The sequence below is a fragment of the Myxine glutinosa genome, chromosome 9 (genome assembly GCF_964187855.1).
Source record: "Myxine glutinosa chromosome 9, kmMyxGlut1.1, whole genome shotgun sequence".
Classification (NCBI taxonomy): Eukaryota; Metazoa; Chordata; class Myxini; order Myxiniformes; family Myxinidae; genus Myxine; species Myxine glutinosa.
The window spans coordinates 52,182,403-52,207,257 of NC_136269.1; the positions used below are offsets into that span (position 1 = coordinate 52,182,403).

The following is a 24,855-nucleotide window of genomic DNA, read 5'->3' on the forward strand; positions in this document are numbered from 1 at the left end:
TGCTTTGATGCAATACACTGGTGAGGGCTCTTGTATGTACCATCACGACAATCCACCCTGCTACACCACTACGTCTGTTAGTAATTGGTTCGAGGAGGTTGATAATTTCAACAGTGGCCCATCCAGAGCCCCAACAACATCCAGAGCCCAAAGCGTTCAGAATCATTGGAATCTCCCGCGATGAAGCTACCTCCGAGGGCCTTTCACTTACTCGCCGCAGGCAGGTTGGTGGTCTTTCCGTCTTCTACCGACTCCTCTCCGGCTTTGCTCCCCCAGCTCTATCTGTGCTCTGTCCCCCAAATATTCCTACAGGTCGCACAAGATCTGCCTGCAACCCTCTTATGGTTAAACTGCCAAAATCAAGACTCTCTGCTCACCTTCACACCTTCATTCCAGTTTTCTCCCGCCTCTGGAACAAACTCCCCCACTCCCTTCAATCCCACTCCCCCCTCCAGGTCTTTAAAACAGCTGTTCACCACCATCTCTTATCTTCCCCCATCCAAAACCTTGATCTTTTCTACACCCGCTAATTTCACCCCAAATCCACTTTTTTGAAATACCAACTTATTTCCTGGAAGACCTTGGTGTCCTTGTGTTTTTCTCCTCCCACCTGCCCCCCTTCCCATGCCGCCCCCCCAAGCCCCTCCCTCCCACACATTCCCGATGTCCCTGCTCTCAAATGTTGTGTTTATGTGCTTCCCCTTCTCTCCCCATCTTGTCTTCCACTCCCCTTTTTATATACTTTGTTTGTTTGTCTGTTTGATTTGTTTGTGTGATAAATGTTAGGTCTTTCACGAGCCTCGATTATGTATACAAAAAAAAACAAAAAAAACCTTAAAGTTGATGTCCCCGAAGGCCCAGAGTTATACCCTTATCTACCATCAAACGTGCAAATAAAGGTGGATTGGTGACATCTACCTCCATAATTGGGTTCAAAGTGCTCATGAAACACTATTGCAAATTAGTAAACAGTTTTGCGTTTAAGCACCCTACATATTTCCTTGCTGTCCCAATACTTGTGCCAATGTAGTAGAGTTACACGGTAGGCTTTATACATGCAAAATTACCTTGATGTGTACCTATATTATGATGTTGGTGAGTTAATAAAACACCGCATTGATCAGGCTCGTTTCCGTTTCACCGATAAGCCAATGCAAGTGTATTTCCGCAGTGAGACCTTACCAGACAACCATAAACCATGCCTACGTCGGTCTACCGCAGGATGAAGGCCTGACTCAACTCACGTTGGGGGATGATTCGGGATGCACTCCACACTTTTCTAGTACGGGTTGGCGAGAGCGAGTAGCCATGGGAATCGAACCCACACCAACCGGAGTTACATAAAGCCATTAACCATCCAAGGACAACAGCTGCACCCTCAAAACCCATGATCTTAAAGTTGGTATTAAACTTTGACCAATGCAGGCAAAGCACCAGATGGCAAGGCAAAGTCATCACAGCTGTGGTGACTAAGATCTATTAAAGGGTTGGCTGCATTTAAAAACAAGGGAATCTGGTTCATGCAGCCGATATCCAGAAAAGGAAATCAAGATGTCGACATATTGACAACATCTCGAGTATGTGTGATCGCAAAGCCTGTGGAAATCAATTTCCTTCCGGTCCGCAATCCTCGGGAAATAACAGTAATAATACGACTTCCCTGGCAAGAAGCTTCAATGCAGATGGAGGCAACTAGGCCCATCAAAGCATGCACTAGTATTGCCAACCGATGCCTGTTTGGGCCTCATCTATCATTTTGAAATTATGAGCATTGGAACCCTGGTGTTGGGCTAGCGGCTAGGGTGCCGGGCTAGCGGCTAGGGTGCCGGCCTAGGATAACCAAGGATCCTGGGTTCGAATCCCGGTCGATCGCTGAATTAACGCCAGGGGGGTTGACTCAGCCTGTCATACCTTCCGAGGTCGGCTAATTGAGTACCAGTTCACTGGTAATTCCCTGTTTGTCGTTAAAGGCGGCAAAAAGGGTTGGCGTCAGGAAGGGCATCCGGCCGTAAAACATTGCTTCAAAAAGGGGACCGAAAAACAACAACAACCACGGTTCCCGAAAAAGGCCAACCCCCGCTTTGCGGGGAAAAATGGCCTCTAAAGGTGGTTTTTTTTTGTTTCTTTTTAAACAAGGCAGGCACCATATAAAAAAAGTCTTTTGTATGACTCGGATGGGGTTTGAACGATTGACGTCCCAGACTCTGCGCTCTAACAAAGCTTAGAGAATGCTCTCCATTCACCTTCCTTGAAGAAAATTGTAGCAACGTTCCCTGATGGTGGACACAGGTGGTCCCCTCTTCTCCAATTTGTACAGCAACACCATGTCCGGTGCTTTACTCAAATCAGCACCTCATGGGCTATCCTACAGTATATCGGTTTGCCGTTTCCTCTCTTCTCCTTGATCTATTATGTGTGTGTGGAGGGTGGGGGTTTCGAGGGAGGAAATTATTTTATTATTACATTGCGAACATTTAAATTGTGAAAAGCAGAGGAAGGAATAGGCAAGACAAAGGATGTGGGAGGACAGGGAAAGGTTTGGGAGGAGATGGGAAGTAAAGGAATTGAAGAGCTGGGATTTAAACTTGGTTGCACAAAAGCTGGCACGATGACTTATTGTGTATAATTTGTTACATATTTTGCCACTATGACTCCCCAGTTTGGCCATAAGGGGCCAAACCGGGGAGTTGGACAAATGCTTATTTAGATCTCATCTTTAAACCATTTCAATTAACCGCGGCACAATTTTACCTCAGCTCATTGGTCAGTTGTTCAGCCGTTGCTGAGGTGACTGGCATGGTTGTAGAATTTTCAGTCCTCTCCACATGCAAATGGCTCTTTATGGGAGCTTTACACATCCTGCTCACCTGAAGCAAATATAAACAATAAGATACGTTCTGCAATGGAACGTTTGACCCATGTTCAGACATATTTTGTGAATTAAAAGGTCACCTGTCGATCTTACCTCTTTGATTAGCCTTTTGGCATCACTTCTTGCTAGCCTCACACCCTCACCTATGGCTACAGGCAAGGCATCCAGGGCTGCGCGAATTCCTTGTGGAACGGACAACGAGGAGGCCGCTCCAGACAGTGCTCTGGCGAAAGACTTGAAGTGTGGGGAAATCTCAGAGAAGCCTAAGAGACAGCCACGCATGGTGTTGAGGCAAAGTCCAGTACAAGGCCTGATGAGGGTTAGTCCACGGCAATGCTGGCAGTAAAGAGAGCGCAGGAGTGCGTGGGAGCAGGAGACCGATAGTGGGGTAGAGTCGGTCAAGTTCATGAGCTGTGAGGGTGACAAAAGGAGGAGATTGTGAGAATAAAACGTGTTGAGGATGATATAAGAGGACAGAGCTTCACTTGACAGAGGATAGAGGAAAAGGAAATTAATCAAGAAGTACAGTGCCTTCAGAAAGTATTCACACCCCTTGACTTTTTCACATTTTGTTGTGTGACAGCCTGAAATTGAGATATTTTTTGTCACTGATCTACATAAAATACCCCATAATGTTAAACTGGAAAAATTTTTTTAATTCTTTACAAAATAATTAAAAATGAAAAGCTGAAATATCTCGAGTCAATAAGTATTCAATTCATTTACTATGATACTCAAAATTGAAATAATCCAATTTCCTTTGATCAACCTTGAGATGTCTGGCTAACCCCCGCTCTAGCAGGGAAAATGGCCTGTTGTTGTTGTGTATCCTTGAGATGTCTCCACAACTTGGAGTCCACCTGTGGCCAATTCAATTGATCGAACTTGATTTAGAAAGAAACAAACCTTTCTATATAAGGTCCCACAGTTGACAGTGCATGTCAGAGCAGAAACTCTACCATGAAGTCCAAGGAACTGTCCGTAGAACTCAGATATAGAATTGTGAGGAGGCATAGATCTGGCGAAGGGCATGAAACAATTTATAGAGTGTTGAAAGTTCCCAAGAGCACAGCAAGTTCAATCATCAGGAAGTGGAAAGAATATGGAACTACCCAGACTCTTCTTAAAACTGGTTGTCCAACCAAACCGGGCAACCGGGAAATAAGGTCCTTGGTCAGGGAGGTGACAAAGAACCCAATGACCACTCTGACATAACTACAGAGTTCCTTGGCTGAAATGAGAGAACCTGCCGGAAGGACAACAGTTTCTGCAGCGCTTCATAAATCTAGGCTTTATGGGAGCCGGACGGAAGCCATTCCAAATAAAAAGGCACATGGCAACACAACTGGAACTTTCAAAAAGGCACGTGAAACACACTAAGAGCATGAGGCAAAAGCTTCTGTGATCTGATGAGACAAAGGTTGAACTCTTTGGTTTGAATGCAAAGTGCTACGTCTGGCAGAAACTGAGCACAGCTCATCACCCAGCTAACACCATCCCTACTGTGAAACATGGCGGTGGCAGCAACATGCTATAGGGATGTTATTCAGCGGCAGTGTTATTCAGCGGATTCTGGGTACTGGCGACACCATCTTTATTATATAGCTATTCTCTGGGCTTCTTCTTCCCCACGGATGCCAACCTATGGGCTTTATTCTTGCTCTATCCACTATATACTGAACATTATATTAAGAGGAAGCAGTATGTATCATTTTTTTAAAGTCTTTGGTATGACTCAGCAAGCGTTGGAATTGAACTGCCGTCCAGACTCATGATGGATTATCTTTCCATTATTCCACCGAGTCCTCTTAGCCAATCCCTTATGCCCATCCCAAAATCTGTAATTGATGAAAATATTAACCAATCACAACAAATCAAACGACAGGGTCCAGCTGGGAGGTGTGACGATTTTCAGAAAACTCGTACACAGTTCTTTTTAGTCGAATTTCAATTTTTTATTTTTTTTAAAGACTACATATATAATGCCATGTAATACACTGTAACAAAGACATTTTAAAAATGTAATTCATGTTTGAATTGGGTATAACAATGCAAGTGGGGGGTCTAGCGCATGCATGATGGCTGTTGGTTACTCGTTGTTTGGCGCCATTTCAGTAGCCATGGAGCTGTGGACGATTGAACATCGCGTCTTTGTTGTTGAGACGTTTATTCAAACGGGTAGTTCGGTGGTGCTTACACAGCGCAGATTTCGTACTCACTTCAATGTTGGTCGACGTGGCGCCGTTCCGTCTCGAAACACAATATTGAAGTGGGTAAAAAACTTCAGGACAACTGGATCTGTGAGGCCGGGAGCAGCTCGGGGAGGTGATCGAACCGTTAGGACCCCGGAAAACATCGAAAGGGTTCGACAAGCTGTGGAGGCCAGCCCTCGTCGGTCAGCGGTATGGCACACTCGCGCTCTACGGATGTCAGACAGATCAGTTCGTCGAATTTTGCACTTGGACCTTCATTATCACGCGTACAAAATCATGGTGGTTCAAGAACTGCAGCAGAATGATTTCGTACGGCGGTTTACGTTCGCAGAAAGAATGCTGGAACTGCTGAGGGATGCTGCTGTGCTGAGAAATGCTGGAACTTTTCCGCGTGTCTGCAAGAATGGTTGGACAAGAACGGCCGCCATTTAGATGTCATTTTTCAAACATGAATTACATTTTTAAAATGTCTTTGTTACAGTGTATTACATGGCATTATATATGTAGTCTTTAAAAAAAAAAAAATTGAAATTCGACTAAAAATAACTGTGTACGAGTTTTCTGAAAATCGTCACACCTCCCTGACGGACCCTGTATTTTATAGATTCTGTGATTTATGGAGGTTCCAGACTGAGTCGGTTCCATGTGGAGATGGAAACTCTTAACATGCCTTCAAAGTTGCATATTTTCCTGTTTTGGTCACGTGACTCCAGGACAACAATTCGCAATAAGTAAAGAAAAAAAGGAGATTAATAACTACTTTTGTTGAGTTCATCGTTAGAGCTAGATATTCAACAATTGCAATTATACATCTACAAGTTAGCAATGGAGGAAATAAAAAACAGGAATAATTGCAATGAACAGTTTGTTTTTCAAAAAACAAAAAAGACATCCATAGCTGTCGATAACCCAAAGTCCCACAGCTCGCACACCACTTAGCCACTTGCCTAAAGTAATCCAAACACTTAGATTTAATCAAGCCATTCAAAATTGAATGACGTTTGCAGGTGTTAACTCTTAATTACAAACTGCTCCCTGGCGGACAGGGTATTTAGACCTTAAAAGCACAGAGGAAAATCAATCTAAGGGAATCAAATTTCATGGAGGAATTGTATTGTAGTGCTGCTCAGAAGTACGTGCCATCTCGCTCACTCACAAAAAACAGACCAACTTTAAACTGTCAGCTGTCTCGGGACAGTCGACACAATAAAAAAGATGTGTCATGTGGTAAAGTGTGTGGCTTTGAAGGTCAGACAATAGACATGGATACAAATGTGTCTGGTTTTATACAAAACAAAACTCAAGAAAAGGTGAGGTAGAGATGGTCACCGGTAGAGATGAATCTGCTTGCCACATTGGTCAGTTCTTGTTGGATAAGTCAGATGTGCATCATGAAAAGAAAGACTTGAAAACTTAAGGGAATTCCTTAAGAGCTTTTATGATCCTGGAGATTTCAATTGACGATTTCAGATCATGATTACTAATCTCCATTAGTGTTGACAGGCGTGACTATTACACGGCTTGAGTACATTAAACCTCTACTGGTCCCAATATTTTGCAAGGTAAAGCCATAACAATTTGGATGAAATGCCCTGAAACTCAAATTGTTCTGTAGGCTACCATATCATAATAAAGCCATGTACCAAGTTTCAGTTGAATATGTTAAAGGGTAAGGGGGAAAAGTGCAGAAAAACTACAGGTGGGATGGCCAGACGGAGGAACGGACAGACAGACGGAGAGCAAACATATAGTCCCCTCTGGTAGAGGACTAATAAGGGAATGAACAAACAGGAAAAGGGAAGAGAAAGGAGGGGAGGAAACACTGTAACCGACAAGTAAGAGAGTTGGGTTAGGTTTGGTCAGGTTAATTGGTATAGAAAAGTTTGCAGGTAGGGATGGGCGATGGCATGCGATGGTCGTCCAAAGCCTGATTGGAGCCCTGGAGGAAAGAGTAGGTTTGAGAGCCGCAGGAAGACAATCACATGAATGAGACAAAAGAGGGATGAAAGGATTGAGGTGCTGTGCATCAAGCCTTGATTTTCTGAATTTAACCAGAAGGAGGTTATTGGAAGAACAGCTGCATCTTGGAAAGGCTGGCATGTTGGAGGGGTGAGAAAGCAGAGGCTGCTACTGCTATAGATCGGAGGAAAGGCCCTAAAAATCAAAGGTCACCGACCTGTCTGCAATGTGATAGCAATAGGGCTGGTACTTAAACCTCATTGTGGGAGATACCAATATTAGCGGTTAAGCAATTGGTTCACTTTGTCTGTCTGTCGACTTCAGTCTTCAGCCTATGGTCGAGGAACTACTTAATTTCAACTGAATTTTATATTTTGGACACTAGAACACGAATCGAAACATGAATGTGCAGTTTAGCAGTACTTTAGCACTGAATTGTACCAAATCTCATACATGCGCACTTCTGCACTGCGTACATCGTACAATCTCGTACGTACGGAATCATGGAATGCATGCGTCGAACGGACATGCGGAACGCGTGCACACAGAGGAAGGAATACGGTAATTTAAAAAAGTCTGTCTGCCTGTCTGACAGTCAAACAGAATGGAAAATCATTACAAACAGGAAACTGTTTTTAGAGACGTCATAAAGGACACAAACAACATGCACGAAGAACTAATGTGGAATGTGTTAAATAAGGTGGTGTAAAAGACGGTCCATTAATTGGTGGTAAACCAAGGAATTTTTATTTATATTTTCCCATTTCAATTTAATTGTATACTGTACTATAGTTGAACACTGTAACACACAAATCACCTTGTTCGCACTTCTAAAATTCTCTAGTTTAGCAGTTCTTGGAAAAAAAAATATGACCTGGGCACATCATTTTAGGCCATCTCGACCAACCAAATTTTCCGCTCATGCTCCCGGCAATGGGGAATATCGAGATTCAGACAAAATTGTGCCTCATAGGAAACACAAAGCAAGAGTTTAAAATACCATTCCCATGTCCTTATTCTCAAGACTGCACATGTTCTATGAACTCTCTAGTTTTAAGAGCTTTAGATTCCAAAGATTCTGTCAGAGACTTGTGTGGTGCTGGGGCATCACATCCAACTCCGTCTCTCTTGCAGTCCACAGGAGAGATGAACACTCTGTTTAGCTAAGTACAAAAGCCTTGTATGCTGAGTAGTTCTGATTTTAAGGAATGACTTGGAATGATGGAAGATGCCTCGTCAGCGGCTGGCTTTGGAGGCTAGGTTTGTGATGTGGTTGTCCCAGGAGAGATAATGGCCGAGGGAGAATCCTAGAGGTTCAAGATGTCCAATCACTTTCAGTGGCTGACCATGGAAATAGATATGTGGGTTCATTTGACAATCCTTCTGAAGTGATAATGTGAAACTGAGATTGCCATTAATGGAAGACATGGTCCATTTATCAGACCAGCATGTAATTCATTCCAGATCAGCAGAGAGCACCACTGTTCCTGTCTGCTCATCAGTGGGTAGGTGTACTACATCACTATATGACGTATTTGAAGAGATACTGTGCAGATTTGAAAATGTCGGAACTGACACCACTTTGACGTATCACCAAAGCAGGATTGAGGTTGGACAGAACTTCCACTTCATATTCAGTGAGAAAAGTCCTATATAGAGTGGGCGCAGGGTGCAAAGATGGCAAAGCAGGATCAGTTGGGTAAACGATTTGGAGGGAAACACCGAGTTGAGATATTCTACCTTATCTCAGGAAGAGTCTGCAGTGATGCCATTTGAGGTAAGGAAGGGATGAATGGGGAAGCAAACACCAGAGACGGACTTTCCAATGTGCCAAAACGACTTTGAGGAAGAAGATTGGTTGGACTTTACCCTTGAGGTCTGCAAGATGATGTTTTCTGGCCTCCCTGAGGATGGGCACACACTTGTTGTGAGAATTGTGGAGTTACCTAAAGTTTCCCTACTTCAGCTTAGCCTTGAATGAGAAAGCAGGTAGCTTGACTCACCACGTGATTCGGTATACTAGGTCTGAGGAGATGGATAGGATAACTGCAGACAGGATGGGATAAAGCTGTGCATCACAGCTCATAGGCCCGTGTGAAAGTATTCTCAATCAATATTGCATCGTGTGGAGATGGTAGCCCAATCCTTTTGTGATTGGACAGATTATAATCCTGCCAGTTGGCCTGACCGAACAGCCATATTCTGTGGTGTTGTGGGTTCTCCCTCACAATATTCAGAGATATGGGCTTTGACAGGAACATGGTCAGAGAAGCTAAATGTGGCAAAGGATGAACAGGAGAGGTTGGATGGAAAGTTAGTCATTACCATGTCAAGGAGGAACGATGTAGCAGTTGCAAAAATCTGAGTTGGAAAGTTTAAAGGTTGAGTCAGGTCCACCAAGTCACAGAAAGCCTGATATGCAAGGCCATGGCAGGTTATTGCAGAGCTAACACCCAAACAGCTAGAATGGAGGCAGTTGAAATCACTGAAGCTGAGGAATAGAGTAGGGATGGATGGTTACAATGTTATCCACGTTAGAGGAAACACAGGTTTGGAAAAAGTCATCATCATTTGGTAGATTGTACACCAAACAGACAAACACCTTGTGGTTGTGGAGATGTATATGTAGCCAGAGCTGTTCTGGAGTGCGAGGAATGGTTAGTGCTGAAAATGAACAGTCAGGGGTGCTTGACATAGACAGCAACACCACTCCATTAGAAAAGGTGTAAGGCCTGTCACAATGGAAGAGAGAATATCCTGGGAGAGAGACAAATAAATAAGAGACAGCTTGAAAGAGAACCATTTATGTTCGGCAAACAATGGCCAGAGTTGCACCAGGTCACGTGGTGGAGATGAGGGAAGTACAGATGTGAAAGGGTTGTTGTTGTTGTTGTTGCTGGTGTGTTGTCCTAGTCAGTTCTGGTTAAACAGACCAGCGGCACGAAAATAGCCGATCTCACAGGAACAACCCAGAGATTCCTCACATCCAAGATGTTGTGCTCTTGCCCATGTGAAGCTAGGACCGTGCAGTCTTCCATGATATGTTTTATTGTTTTCACCCCTCAGCCCAAATTGGGCTAAGGGGTATTGTCGTCACGGGCATCGTCCGGGCGTCCGTCAACTTTTGGTTTCCGTCAATTTCAAGGAGAACGGCTTGTCCGATTAAATCCATTTTTGCAGTGTGTGTTGGGGTTTAGTAGAGGAAGGTTCCTTTCGAAAATGGACGCGCTGCGATTTTCAATATGGCCGCCACGGCAGCCATCCAGGCGTCCGTCAACTTTTGGTTCCGGTCAATTTCGAGCAGAACGGCTTATCCGATTAAATCCATTTTTGCAGTGTGTGTTGGGGTTGAGTAGAGGAAGGTTCATGGGCGCGCTGCGATTTTCAATATGGCCGCCACGGCAGCCATCTTGAAATTGGTTTCCGTCAATTTCAAGGAGAACGGCTTGTCCGATTAAATCCATTTTTGCAGTGTGTGTTGGGGTTGAGTAGAGGAAGGTTCCTTTCGAAAATGGGCACGTGGCGATTTTCAATATAGCCGCCACGGCAGCCATCTTGAAATTGGTTTCCGTCAATTTCGAGCAGAACGGCTTGTCCAATTAAATCCATTTTTGCAGTGTGTGTTGGGGTTGAGTAGAGGAAGGTTCATGGGCGCGCTGCGATTTTCAATATGGCCGCCACGGCAGCCATCTTGAAATTGGTTTCCGTCAATTTCAAGGAGAACGGCTTGTCCGATTAAATCCATTTTTGCAGTGTGTGTTGGGGTTGAGTCGAGGAAGGTTCCTTTCGAAAATGGGTGCGCTGCGATTTTCAATATGGCCGCCACGGCAGCCATCTTGAAATTGGTTTCCACCATGCATGGGCTGAAGGGTTAAGCCTGCTTTGCGGTGCTATTTATTTTATTTGCGTTGGTCTGTTTGGGGGGGTGGGGAATGCAAATTCTCTATGTAAATGTTTATCGTGTAGCACCAACTCCAGGTGGGAGAGGGTCCTACAAGTCCCCACCATTTACAGTATTCCTGTCCCCACGTTTTCCATTGCAATGAAGTGTTTTGAATTACTCAGCGAGAGGTATTTTGAATTACACATTTGAATATGGAGAATAACTTAACCCCCCCCCCCCCCGCCCTCCCCCGTGACCACTCCCTATGGCAGTGGGTCCTTCTGGTTAGTATAACGAGAGGGCTAAACAATTCATATGGAAGGTTACCACCTAAACCTAGGGGCACGAAAAAGTTTATAAAGCTAATATGTTACACTTTCCAGAACAATAAAAAAGAAAGAAAGGGAAGTCATTAGTAGAGCTTCACAATCATAATTGGCATCAATCATAATGTGGTTTGAATGCTTTCTTCATAACAACACACATCACCTCTCCACCCCGATTTAAGGAAATCAATATTTCCCGTGTGATGTCCAGAGCCCAGGTGAGGTGTGCTCCAGCAAGGCGGGTTGCTTCCCCAAAAGGGTCCACCTCACCCCTTGCCCCGCTTAGGCACTCCATGAAACCACCATCGGTCGCCTCTGCAGCGGCAGCCATGGCCTTCGTATCACTGTCACCTTGTAGCTTAGCGTCAGCGGTGAGCCGAGCAAAGAGCGGAGGGAAGATGGCGTCCAGGAAGCGGGCAAGAGTGGCAGGCGGTGGCTTTTCGCTTCCCAGGACGTGGAGTGCCAGGTCTCTGAAGAGCTCCGCTGTTGGCTTCTCTGTCAGGCCTACCAAAGTGGGCTCAGCCTCTTCCAAGGCCTGGTTCGTTAGGGTCCGTGCCTGGCGCAAGGCCACTTGGAAGGCATCTGCAAGAAGTGCAAGTAGAAATGGGAGAATTAAAAAAAAGAAAGGAAAACCACAGGGTATACAAGGTATAAAAGGTGAAAAATGTATATTCTGAAAACTAAAAAAGAAAACATTTTAATAAAATCTCAAAGTAGATTTCTCAAAGTAAAGATTGATTGATTGAGGACACCACATCCATAAATTGAAAATATCAAGAAAAGGTAGAATATTACTTGAAACAGAATGCATTTTATGACCAAGTTATCATGAAATTTCAACATCAATCAATGTTTCATTCAATATTAAAATGAAAATAACACCTGGAATGGATTTAAGTTTTTAGACCCCTCGCCTCATACACCAAGCCCATCCATATGCTTCACAAGCCTTCACCCCCTTCATGCCTCTTACAATTCTCACACAACTCCTGCACATTCCATTACCACTCCCTCACTTCACACCTCATGGAATTGGACAAGTGCGGTCATTTTAGTGGGGTCTCGTAGCCCACAGACCACGCAGAAAATGGAGCTTTTATGATCAATCAAACTCGTCTTTTTTGACTTGCAGGATTACCATTACCACTACTACCACTACTACAATGACTCAATTATCGTCACCTTCTTGTGGGGTCGGTCAGAGGAGTGTTTTTGGCCCATGTTCTTCACAAACCTGCTGGCCAGGTCTGACGATTTTACAATTTGGGCAATAATTTTTAACATGTTACAAGGTGCCAAGGATATCTTACCTACTCTTCTTCGTGAAACATACCGTGAGAACTTTAACATCCAACAACTAATGCTAGCAGAAGGAACACCCAGCTGAACGTACATCCGAGAGATGGTGCATTTTGTGACGCAACGCCATGCCTGCAAAGCACAAAATCCGACAGTCTATAGGTCGGGAATAAAATCCAGACCGGGCAACTCAAAGGTTAGTGCACTACCTCCGCACCATGCTGTTACAGCCTGGTGTTGGCTGAGCGGTTAGGGTGCTGGCTTGGGATCTAGGATCCTGGGTTCGAATCCCGGTCGATCGTTGAATTAACGCCAAAGGGGTTGACTCGGCCTGATCCATCCTTCCGAGGTGGGCAAATTAAGTAACAGTTCATTGGTTATAATTGGGGCACTGCATCAGCGGCACAAACGTGTTTCCAGAGAAATGATGCAACCAGCAGCCACACGCCGCATAGCAACACAACAACAACAACCATGTTGTTGGACCAGCAGTCCCCCACAGAAAACAAATTCATCAGTTCTAACAGGTCAAACTCCTTCACCCTAAACACTTCAACGAAGTCCAAAAATAACAAATTCCACAACTGAAGGAGTTTGCTTAAGAAACTGCAAGACGTCAGGTGTACTCCACTGCAACTTTTGTACCACACGTTGGTTGACAGATATCAAAGCAGCCTTGGGTATCATATGATAGTAAACTGCCAGCAGGTGGCACTGCAATATGACGCTCACCATCCTTCAGAGAGAATGTTAAACCAGCTGCTCTATCTATAATTGTCCTGAAATTCTCTCTACAAATGTATGTATATACTATATATTTTATATATAGTAGGTATATATATTGTTGCGGTTTTGTGAATAAAGGATGCCCGCCCCCCCCCCCCCCCCCTCGTAGGTAGTTGCACCACAACATGTAGCCTCACTTTAGTTCAGTTATTTCTTATTAAATGTAAGCGTAGTCTCCTTTCCTGTGTTAGTTTGCGTTGAGCAGGCCAGTGAGTTAGGTGTTCTTTTGGGCTGGAATGCCACGTGCTAGGCCTGGAACAAGTCTGGCAAGGCCAAGGGGAGGAGCTGCAGGGAGTGGCCGGTAAGCACCGAGCAGCCAATCAGAGCTCAAGGGGAGTGGCTCACAACGGCAGTGAGAGGAGGGGCTTGGAACATTCGGGTAAGGCTAGGGAGGGGCCATATAAGACCCTGCCCCGAGCCCCCTGCGTGAGTCTACCCAGGAGAGAGTTGGTTCGTGGTTGGTTCATGGTGATTGAGCAGTGAGAAAGAGACATTGTCGCAGCACGAGTGAAGTGCCTTGCTTGTTATAAGCCTCCCCTCTTTACACGAACTATCCCCGTGCCCTGAGCTCTGCGGCTGTGTTAATCGCGTTTGTGGAGACGATCCATTCCGGGCCACAGACGCGCGATCTCCTTGCCTGCGCTCCCAGCACACATGCCGTGAACATCGGAGGGGCCACGCCCAGCGAGCTGTCCGAGAGTGACCGGCGCCCAGGCGTGTTTGGAGCACGAACTGTCCTTCCTCCTTTTCCCTGCGTGAGTGAGTGGGCCCGTGTCTGGGCGATAAGTTAAGACTGATTAAGCCTGCTCTGTGTCCCTTCCGTTTATCCGGATCATTGTACATTGTAAATAAACCTGTGTTCTTTCTTCTATCTGACCGTTCCCGTCATTTACATTTATTGGCCTAGCATCGCACGAATAAAACCGCTCGAATCGGGTTCAGTAAAAGTAACGGCACGAGCCACGTGATATGCAAACCGCTCGGGCGTATTCGATTAGCGTGGCTGGTGCGAGGTCCAGTCCCCGTTTTCGTGGCAGCGTTGGTACCGAAGGTACGTGTGGAGTCGACCCGATACCCTTTCCCACACTAGCTACGGGAGGTGCGACTCGGCCTCGTGGACTCGAAGACCCGAGGGGGAAAAGGGGTTTAACCCCCCCCCCCCCCCCCCTGTACGTCGACAGGCTTCGAGAGATCCGCAACAATATTTATATATATATATAGTAGGTATATATATTTATATATATATATAGTAGGTATATATATGGTAGGTATATATATATATATATATATATATATATATATATATATATATATATATAGAGTAGGATTTTTTTCTTTTGTATGCAGCACAAGCATTATTGGGTGAGGGCATGGCTGTGCCATTGATGCAATGGCCTCTGCTAGTTAACGCAGGAATTTGGAATTTGTTCATGGGTGCCTGCGATAAGCCGCCTTCTCTTCACGAAGGATACCATGGGGATCTGTAATGTCCGGCAACTAATGCTGGCAGATGGAACGCCTGTTTAACGTCGATCAGAGGGACTGCACACACAATGATGAGCCACCCTGCCTGTGAAACACTGGGATGACAGTTTATAGTTGGGTTGGGATTCGAACCCAGGCTTGACAGCTTTGAGGCTAGTGTGTGTACCTGCAAGCACCTGGTAACTCGGCAAAGCACTGATTTTCTTGTTCCTTTTACAACTTCTCTTTCTCGAACAAGAACTATGCCACCACGGTCACAAATAGATGGTGATTGACATCACCAGAGCAACAGCATCCTGTCTTACAGCAATAGTTGCTCAGAATAACTTGCATCCATTGAGAATTGGAGCGGAGCTCCTTTGGCATTGGGAGAAGAGCGATACGTTTAACAGATGAAGACAATTTAGCCATAATGGTAGCGAAGCACAGGCTGTGACTTCAATGCTGCAAGTGGACTCCAAACAACATATTGATCAAGAACCAATATGAGTTTCAACTGCTCTGGTGATAGTAATTGTAGAAATAAAAACTGTGAAGGCACATGGTCACGTGGAAGGAAAAACCTAACAAAGTTTGACATATCTGATGAACGAGATTCTCGATTTTCGTCAGATTCCTATCAGGGTCTCATTGGAGATCATAGATGGGTGGAGGAGACACTACACAGACACTGGAGGAGAGACTATCCTTGATTTAATGTTACAACTTAACAAACAGCTCTAATTCGGTTGGACTGCCTGACGTTCCCACATGCACTGATGGATTTTGATGCTGGGAACGCTGGTCCAAATGTCATAGCAACAGAAAGGTCCACATGTATTTCTCCATTTCCTACAAATGTCCTTGCAATTCACTTTCAGGTACACTAGATGTCTACAATTATCCTCGTCTTGCATGCGATTTATGCTCAAGCTGCACTCATATATATATATATATATATATATATATATATATATATATATATATATATATATATATATATATATATATATATATATATATATATATCCCAAGAATGCTGTCAACCAAATATATGGCTAACCCTCAGACCTTCTAAATGAAGACCAACCAAAGACTCTCCACCCCTCCACACACCCCCCCTCCACACACCCCCCCCCCCCCCCCACACAGGTTAACTATGTTTGATGTTGTCATGTTGCATGGCCATAGTGTAGCTCAATGGTTGCTTGGCGGGCAGGCAGGGTGGCTGGCAAGCATGCCAGGCATGCGACTGTGTGTCACCGTTCCACTGGTGGAGCCCTGACCTTGCTATAATTACATTGGCTCCACCCAGTCTCTCAGTCTCTTCTGTCCTCCCCCCCCCCTCTCCTCCCCCCCCTAAACCCTGCCACACATTTTTGTTGCTCTTCACTTTCTCAACTACATCCCATTCTTGTGTGGATGTATTTAATATGTATCAACTCAATTAAAATAAGATGCAAAGAAAACTGGAACGGCACTTGGTAGAGTGCATACCTATACGAGGGTGAACAGTTTACGCTTTGTATCCCACTGATAGGCCAGACCTGGATTCGGACCTGGACCAAAGTCTATTCGGCTTGTTCTTGTTGCCTCACCAACTCATCCACCTAGTTTTCTTATAATCCGTCCGATATGCTCCTATATATAGATTTTTTGTCTTATCTCTCAATGGTGATGATTCAGTTTAAAAAATTCTCAGATACGGATCCGCATCTTCACCAAAATCTAATTATTTCGTCCTTATCATGAACCCAAACTCCACCAAATTTCGTCAGAATCCATCCCCAACTTTTTGAGATATCCTGTTCACAGACAGACAAACAAATAGACAAGGGTGAAAACATAACCTCCACCCACCTTAGGGGTAATTAAGCATTGAGATAGTCATCCATCCAAAGAAGGGTTCTGCTGTCACTCTTAGATCCCCTTCCTAAAAAGGGAATGTCGTTCGCCTTGGATTGCATTCAAATGGGATCTGCACATTCCAGATGTTTTTGCAGATGCCAATGTCGTTGCGGAAATGGATTACAATGGCGAAGAATGTATATATTACAATGCAGTACTGTAGTTATTTCCCTTCGTTCATGTTTTAGCGCAAAGGAGCCTGGTGTTGGCTTAGCGGTTAGGGTGCCAGCTTGGGATCCTAGGATCATGGGTTCGAATCCCGGTCTATCGCTGAATTAACACCAGGGGGATTGACTCAGCCTGTCATCCTTCCAAGGTCGGCATATTGAGTACCAGTTCACTGATAAGTCCCTGTGTGTCGCAAGAGGTGACTAACAGGGTTGGTGGCAGGAAGGGCATCTGGCTGTAACACATTGCTTCAAAAAGGGGACCACAGTGCCTAAAAAAAGGCCAACCCCCACTTTGTGGGGAAAAATGGCCTCTAAAGGAGGTTCCATGTTTTAGCGCAAGAGTGAGGTAAAATGACGTGTTATATGAATATGCTTCGATAATCATATAGAAAGCATGTCGGCTTCCCTCATAATGTTTGTGTCTAAATCCGCTTCTCCCTAAACCTCTTTTTCTTGTTTTATCTGCTGTAAATCTGTCTTTAATATCCTTTTTAAAGGATAGCGGCTTTGTGGGTCAACAGGAGCACAAGTTCAGGTACACTATCACCAAGCCTTGAATATTCAGGTGGGACTGAGAAATTTAGAGGCGGGTCTTTGGCTTGAGTGGTGCCTGAATGGCCAATGAGAGCAGATCACGGAGCAAGGTGCAACGCGAGGTAATAAAAGGGCATACATACAATCGGTCTAAGGTTTGGATGGAGAGGCACGTTTGCAGTGAAGCTTGAATGGGGAGGCAGAGCCAGCACCTCACACCATCCGTGCCTCTCCTGCCCAATGCTGCTAACCCAGAATTGAACCAGCTCTCCTATTGACCTGCCTGCCTCTCGCTGCTTGGACACACCACGTTGGACTCACGTTGCCGATTAATTATTCGGTGTCTTGTTTTTTTCTCTCTGGTCTTTCTCCTGTGATGTGCTTGAGGCCTTAAGTGAGTTAAATAAGAGCCTTCCATCCATATGAATACTCAGGGTGTGTATGTCATTTATTGTAAATAAACCTGTATTGTGTGAATCGATTATTGCTTATTTGTTCTTTCCCTTCCCCACTTTAAACACACTTTATGAAAAGAATGGGTCTCTCTGAGTCATTCAGAATACTACGATCATGGAGTCAACAGCCGACGTCGAGGATATATTGGTTTTGGGCAATTAACAGTCATTATTAACTTCATTCCTTGCTGGTTGGAACCACTGCTCAGCGTTATGGAAGCGTCATGTTGATTACGACTCAGGAGAGACAAGCTGCCAAGGTGTGCTGCTCAATCGGCTGTGGGAATTCCAAATTAGGCTATGTGTAGGAGCGAATAGGCCCTTGATCCGGCCTAGAGCGCCCTGGCCGACTGGTCTGTGTGATCCCCATAACGGTATGTTTCAACAGTCAAGTACCTACTGAAGCATTTTATTTTCAATGTACAGTGCATTCAGAAAGTATTCAGACCCCTTCACTTTTTCACATTTTGTTATGTTGCAGCCTCATGCTGAAATCATTTAAATTCATTTTTTCCATCATCAATCTACACTCAATACCCCATAATGACAAAGAGAAAACAGGATTTTAGAAAGCCAGATTTGGCCAGACGGAAGCCTCTCCTCAGTGAAAGACACATGAAAGCCCGCTTGAAGTTTGCAAAAATGCACCAAAAGGACTCTCAGACTGTGAGAAACAAGATTCTGTCGTCTGATGAAACCAAGATTGAACTGTTTGGCTTCCACCTGGCCACTCTGCCATAAAGCCCAGATCGGTGGAGTGTTGCAGTGATGGTTGTCCTTCTGGAAGTTTCTCCCATCTCCACACAGGATCTCTGGAGCTCAGCCAGAGTGACCATCGGGTTCTTGGTCATCTCTCTTACCAAGGCCCTTCTCCCCCGATTGCTCAGTTTGGCCGGACGGCCAGCTCTAGGCAGAGTCCTGGTTGTTCCAAACTTCTTCCATTTACGAATTATGGAGGCCACTGTGCTCTTGGGAATCTTCAATGCAGCAGAAATTTTTTTGTAGGCTTCCCCAGATTTGTGCCTCGACACAATCCTGTCTCTGAGCTCTGCAGGCAGTTCCTTCGACCTCATGGCTTGGTTTTTGCTCTGATATGCAGTCAGCCGTGAGACCTTATATAGACCGGTGTGTGCCTTTCCAAATCATGTCCAATGAATTGAATTTACCACAGGTGGACTCCAATCAAGGTGTAGAAACATCTCAAAGATGGTGAAGAGAAATGGGAGGCACCTGAGCTAAATTTCAAGTGTCATAGCAAAGGGTATGAATACTTATGTCAATGTGATATTTCAGTTTTTTCTTTTTAATAAATTTGCAAAACTTTCTAAAATCCTGTTTTCTCTTTGTCATTATGGGGTATTGAGTGTAGATTGATGAGGGAAAAAATGTATTTAAACGATTTCAGCATAAGGCTGCAGCCTAACAAAATGTGAAAAAAGTGAAGTTGTCTGAATACTTTCTGAATGCACTGTAGAAGTCGTACAATCATCAATCTGGCCTCAATCTTCACAATTGGAATTATCATCAAGTAATAGCAACGCTCACACATGGAAAATTATGATCATGTGATCAGTCATGTGATCTGACATGCAAATCAATTTCAAGATTTGTAGAGCAATAGGTTGGCTACAATCTGTTTGCCATTGCTTATAAGCCTGATACTTATTAATTTAATGCTACAATCCAGTTAGATCTTGGAATTTAAGTTACGGGTGACGGGCTGACAGGATGGCCTAGAAGTACGCACACTCGCTTCAGACCATCAAATAATTTACCTACCAGTGGTTCCCTGGTTCTATCAGGTGAGTCCAGGGGGATTACCCCTGTTTTTTCAATATTCCGTGGACAACTGAAGAACTATAACGACAATAACTCGGTAGAGTGCATACCTCCACCAGGCTAAACTGTTGTTGTTGTTGTTGTTGTTGTTGTTGTTGTTGTTATTGTATTCCACTGATCGGTCGGATCTCCATCTGGATCTGAACCAAAATCTAATCGGCTTGTTCTAGTCATCGAACCATCTCATCCACCAAGTTTTGTCATAACCTTTTGAGATGTCGTGTTATATATTGTTGCGGATATGAGGATAGCATTTTTTTGATTGTGTGTATTGTATTGTGGTAAATTGCTGTGTAACATTGTTGATTATGGCCCCTCCTGCCTCCGGAGTTGTGTAAAGGTAAAAAGGGCATCCAGGTAGTTAATTCCATAAAGCACACACATTGAAGGACACGATAAAACCCTTGTTCAGTAGCTTATATCTTATTATGTGTTTTAGAGTAAGGCCTTGTCTTCCATTAGAATGACACTCCATTGTACCGAATCAATTAAGAATAGCTCCCCTTCAATCATTCCATTTCCCAGCCAAACTCTCTATCTGTGGGTAAAGCAGTTCACAAGCGTGGGGTGCACGCCCTCTCATTTCGCTGCTATAGTGAATATGTGCTCCGTGCTCTGTTTGAACCAAGGGGCGGGTCGCCAGGGAGAGGCAAGCCCAGGGCGCGCCACGAAGGGCGGGGCTGTTCAGCCCCATGCCCAAATAAGGAACCAAGCCCGTGGCTCGCCACAAGGGGCGTGCCGTCGGCGCCATGCCCAAATAAGGAGACAAGCCCGTGGGATTACCATACAAGGTCACGAAACAGAGCACGGGGGGGAGGGCGGTACCGAAATCGGGGAGGGCGTGTCAGCCCCGCGCTGAAGGTTTGGAGAGAAGGGTGCGACGATCGCTGGGGCAAGCTACACGAGGGATACGGCAGATGAGTCCAGGTGCGTAAGAGGGTTGGCAGTCCACCCGGAGAGAGTTCAGAGTTGCACCGGAGTTGCGTGAGAGATACGAAAAGCCTTTGACAAAGAGCCGCTTCAACCAGCCCCGTTTCAACCAGCCAAGTGACCCTGCCGGCGTGCGCTGTAAAGCCGAATCCAAGGAGCTGCCGGCGTGCGCTGTAAAGCCGAATACAAGGAGCTGCCGGCTCCTCGCTTCCCGCCCGGAGTGGACCTGCTCGCTGTGCCCTGTGATCCCACCTGCTCATCCCTCCAAACGATTCCTACCCTTCCATCCATTTGCGTACGTGAGTTTGTTTTGTTTGTTCTGTCCTGGGTAGGTAATTAAGTCAGTATAAGCTAGTAATTTGCACTGTGTTACCTGCTTTTTCATGTCCGCTGTAAATACCCGTGACTGCTCTTTTTGCTTATGTGTGTGTAAATAATAATAAACCCCGTTACTCTTCTGTACGTCTTCTTCTTCTTCCTCTTTGCATTCGTCGTCTTAGTCTTTTCCCGATTGAATAGCGGTGGCGCGATACGGCCAACGTCTGGGTGAATCGGGTGAGTCGGGGAACAACTGTTCGGTCGCGGAGCCTCCGCTCGGCAAACATACCATCCTTAACCGCGTACCGTAACAATATCATTTTTAACCCAATCTCTCAATTGTGAAGAATCACTTTAACAATTCTAGTATGCGGATCCGAATTCATCCACAACCTTTTGAGATATCCTGCTCACATACAGACAAACCGATGTGAAAAACAGCCTCCATCCACCTTTGGTGGTGGAGGTAAAAGTCATTTTCAGTCGAAATGTACCTGACAACTAAATCCTCAAGAAGACTCAAAAACTCCTTCAAGCAGTTCAGGATTAGATGCTCAAGGATACCGTCTACCAAGGAAGGTTAAAATCCATAGATGATCTCAAAGCAGCAACTAGAATGGCATTCGGTAGAGAGCATACCTCCGCCAGGTTGAACAGTTTACGTTTTGTATCCCACTGATATCCCATCCAATTTGAGTACCAGTTCACTGGTAATTCCCTGTTTGTCGTAAAAAGGCGACAAAAAGGGTTGGCGGCAGGAAGGGCATCCGGCCGTAAAACATTGCTTCAAAAAGGGGACCAACAAAAACAACAACAACCACGGTGTCCGAAAAAGGCCAACCCCCGCTTTGCGGGGAAAAATGGCCTCTAAAGGTGTTTTTTTTTTTGTTTTTTTTTGATAGGCTGGATCTGCATCAGGACCTGAACCAAAATCGAATCGGCTAGTTCTTGTCCCCTAACCAACTCATCCACCAAGTTTTGTCTTAAACACATCCACAACGTTTTGAAATATCATGCAAGTATTGACTTTTGACCTTTAAATTGATAATGCAGCATGTGAAGCAATGTGTAGTTTAAAATAAAGATAAAGAAGGTTTATTAATTCATATGGGTACCATTTATTGGTGGTCACCCTGTTCTTGGATGAGACATCTTCATGGAAGGATGGGTATTGTAAACTGGGCGAAGCAGCATGGCTCGATCATTTGGTGGTATTCTCACCACTGAGCTATTTGCTTCTGGAATTGTTCTCCTGTGCAGACAAATCCGACGAAGACTGCTGCCCTGGTGCAGTAGCTGCAGGAAGTGTTGAACCTTGGAGCATGCCGTACTTCAGAAGGTAACTAAAGATGGTTGCCCAGTCTGTATTTAGGTTGTAGATGGAAAGATTTCACAGGCTGGCAGGACAGCCAAGAGGTATGCACACTTGCCTCTCAGCTGTCCAGCCTGGGCTTGAATCTCAGCCCGGCTATAAACTTACATATTTAAGGTGGCCGCCAAAACTAGTGACCGAGTGGGTATCCTCCGCTGTGCAAAATCTTTCCTTGACCTTTTATTAGTCCCCTACCGGTGTACACCGGAGGGGACTATAGGTTTGCACGCCGTCCCTCCGTCTGTCAGTCAGTCAGTCTGTCAGTCCGTCACGCAAAGAACAGTTTTCCGGACTTTTTTTCTAAACCCTTAATGCTAATGATTTCAAACTTGGCACATGGTTTCCACATGATAAGTTACAGATCAAGGTCGAACTTCTCGACGTTTCGATCATTTTTGACAAAGTTATGGCACTTTGAACTTTGGGAATTCTGATAATTCTGATGATCCTTAACTCAGTGCCATTTTAAGTTTTAATTTCCATTTTCTCTGCAATAATTGGACCGATTGAGATCAAATTTTCACCGTAGTGGGGACTCGGTCTGAAGAATATTTTAATGGTAATTATGACGTCACAGGTCACGTGGTTCGGCCGCCATATTGTTTTTCGTGAAAACACGAAAACCCTTTTTTCTCTGCAACAGCTGAACAGATCGAGGCCAAACCTTGCAGGCAGAATCGCATACCCATGACGAACAGAAAATCAGCGAGCATGACGTCATGCCTCGCATGGTTTCAGGGTTATGACGTTTTTAAGCATGAACCTTTAAAACCGAACCCTTCCCTCATTTTTGATCCAATCGAGGGGAAACTTCACAAATCTGTTCAGCATGTCAGTCTACTAAAATGTCCTTTTGGAATTTACGATAGGGCACGTGGTTTGACAGATATCGTTAATTAAACGAAAATATTTAAAAAAAAAAATGGATGTCTCTTGAATCGCTAGTACCTCAGACCATGAGTTGGTAATTATATAATTCACACAGTGCAATACGTGCAGGCCGCTTCACGGAGCGACCTTGCGGGCTTATCAACGAGGCGAGGCGTGACACACGTGTCTCAGCATACCTCAGATCAAGTTGGAAAACCAGCATCAACCGTGCATAAATTTGCATATTCGATCATTTTTGACAAAGTTATGGCACTTTGAACTTTGGTAGGGGACATGTATTGCAGCGCAATACTCAGAATGCTTGTTTACCTGGAAGGCCTTCACCCCCAGCTTCATGGAGTAATGCTCTCCTCTTTCAGCTGGTGCCACTGCCTCACACCTTGCTCAGCTTGACGCCATGGAAACCAAGCCCTTCAAAATCATTGGAATCTCTCGTGATGAAGCTGAGTCTCTGGACCTATCACTTTTGCATTGCAGACAGGTCAGTGCTCTCTTTGTCTTGTACCACCTTCTTTCCGGTCTTACACACTCTGCCGTTTCCGTGCTCTGCTCCTCCTTCCAAACATAATCTTTTCTACCTCCATTCCAGTCCACCTCTTACCGGGTTTCTAGTTTTTCCTTCCACTTCTGCGATTGAAAGTTTGCTGCTGTATCCATCTTGTTCATCCCTGTGTCAACCAACCCCTTGTCTCATTCTTCGCCACATCTATTATTTCTCCAAGTCTCCCTCTATTTTATCCCTCAACCCTGCTGTTGGTGTGCCCCTCCCCTCTCTCTTCTACTATTTTATTAGTCCCCTACCGGTGTACACCGGAGGGGACTATAGGTTTGCACTCCGTCCCTCCGTCTGTCCGTCTGTCCGTCTGTCCGTCTGTCACTCCATCACGCAAAGAACAGTTTTCCAGACTTTTTTTCTAAACTCTTAATGCTAATGATTTCAAACTTGGTACATGGTTTCCTCATGATAGGTTACAGATCAAGTTTGAACTTCACGACTTTTCGATCATTTTTGACAAAGTTATGGCACTTTGAACTTTGGTAATTTCCCCAACTGTATTCCAGACGACAGACTGCCGGTAGGGGACATGTATTGCAGCGCAATACTCAGAATGCTTGTTTTTCTATACTCAGTCGAGACTCATGTAAGAGCTAACACATAGAACATTTAATGAAGGAAGTGGGAGACAAGAGGGGACGAGAGAGGGAAACACAACACCAGTAGAGAGCAGGGACATCGGGAGATCTGTGGAAGGGAGAGGGCTGGGTGGGGTACACAGGATAAACAAGATGGACACTAAAAGGACTTTCAAGAAATAAATCGGAATTTGAAGGAGGTGGATTTAGCGTGGATTACCGGGGTAGAAAGGATCAAGGTTTTGGATGGGGAAAGAAAAGAGATGGTGGTGAACAGCTGTTTTGAAGACCTGGAAGGAGGAGAGGGATTGAAGAGAGTGAGGGAGTTTGTTCCAGAGGCGTGAGAAAAGAGGGATGAAGGAGTGAAGGTGAGCAGAGAGTCTTGATTTTGGCAGTTTAACCATAAGAGGGTTGCAGGCAGATCTTGTGCGACCTGCAGGAATATTTGGGGGACAGCACAGACAGAGCTGGGGGAGCAAGACCGGAGAGGAGTCGGTAGAAG

At 44.9% G+C, this 24,855-nt stretch overlaps 1 protein-coding gene across 3 annotated transcripts in view; it reads right to left on the reverse strand.

The window, feature by feature from the left end:
• The window catches only part of LOC137435388 (glypican-5), a 91,332-nt gene that overhangs the window by 37,917 nt on the left and 28,560 nt on the right, over positions 1 to 24,855 (reverse strand). For all 3 annotated transcript variants that reach the window (XR_013624530.1, XM_068129137.2, XM_068129135.2), the window contains exons 3-5: positions 11,417 to 11,835; positions 2,966 to 3,283; positions 2,752 to 2,867 (exon numbers count right to left, since the gene is read on the reverse strand). Coding sequence is in view for 2 of the 3 variants with exons in the window: in XM_068129137.2 (XP_067985238.2) it covers positions 2,752 to 2,867; positions 2,966 to 3,283; positions 11,417 to 11,835 (853 nt within the window). In the remaining variant the exon portion in view is untranslated. The remainder of the gene's footprint in view (positions 1 to 2,751; positions 2,868 to 2,965; positions 3,284 to 11,416; positions 11,836 to 24,855) is intronic.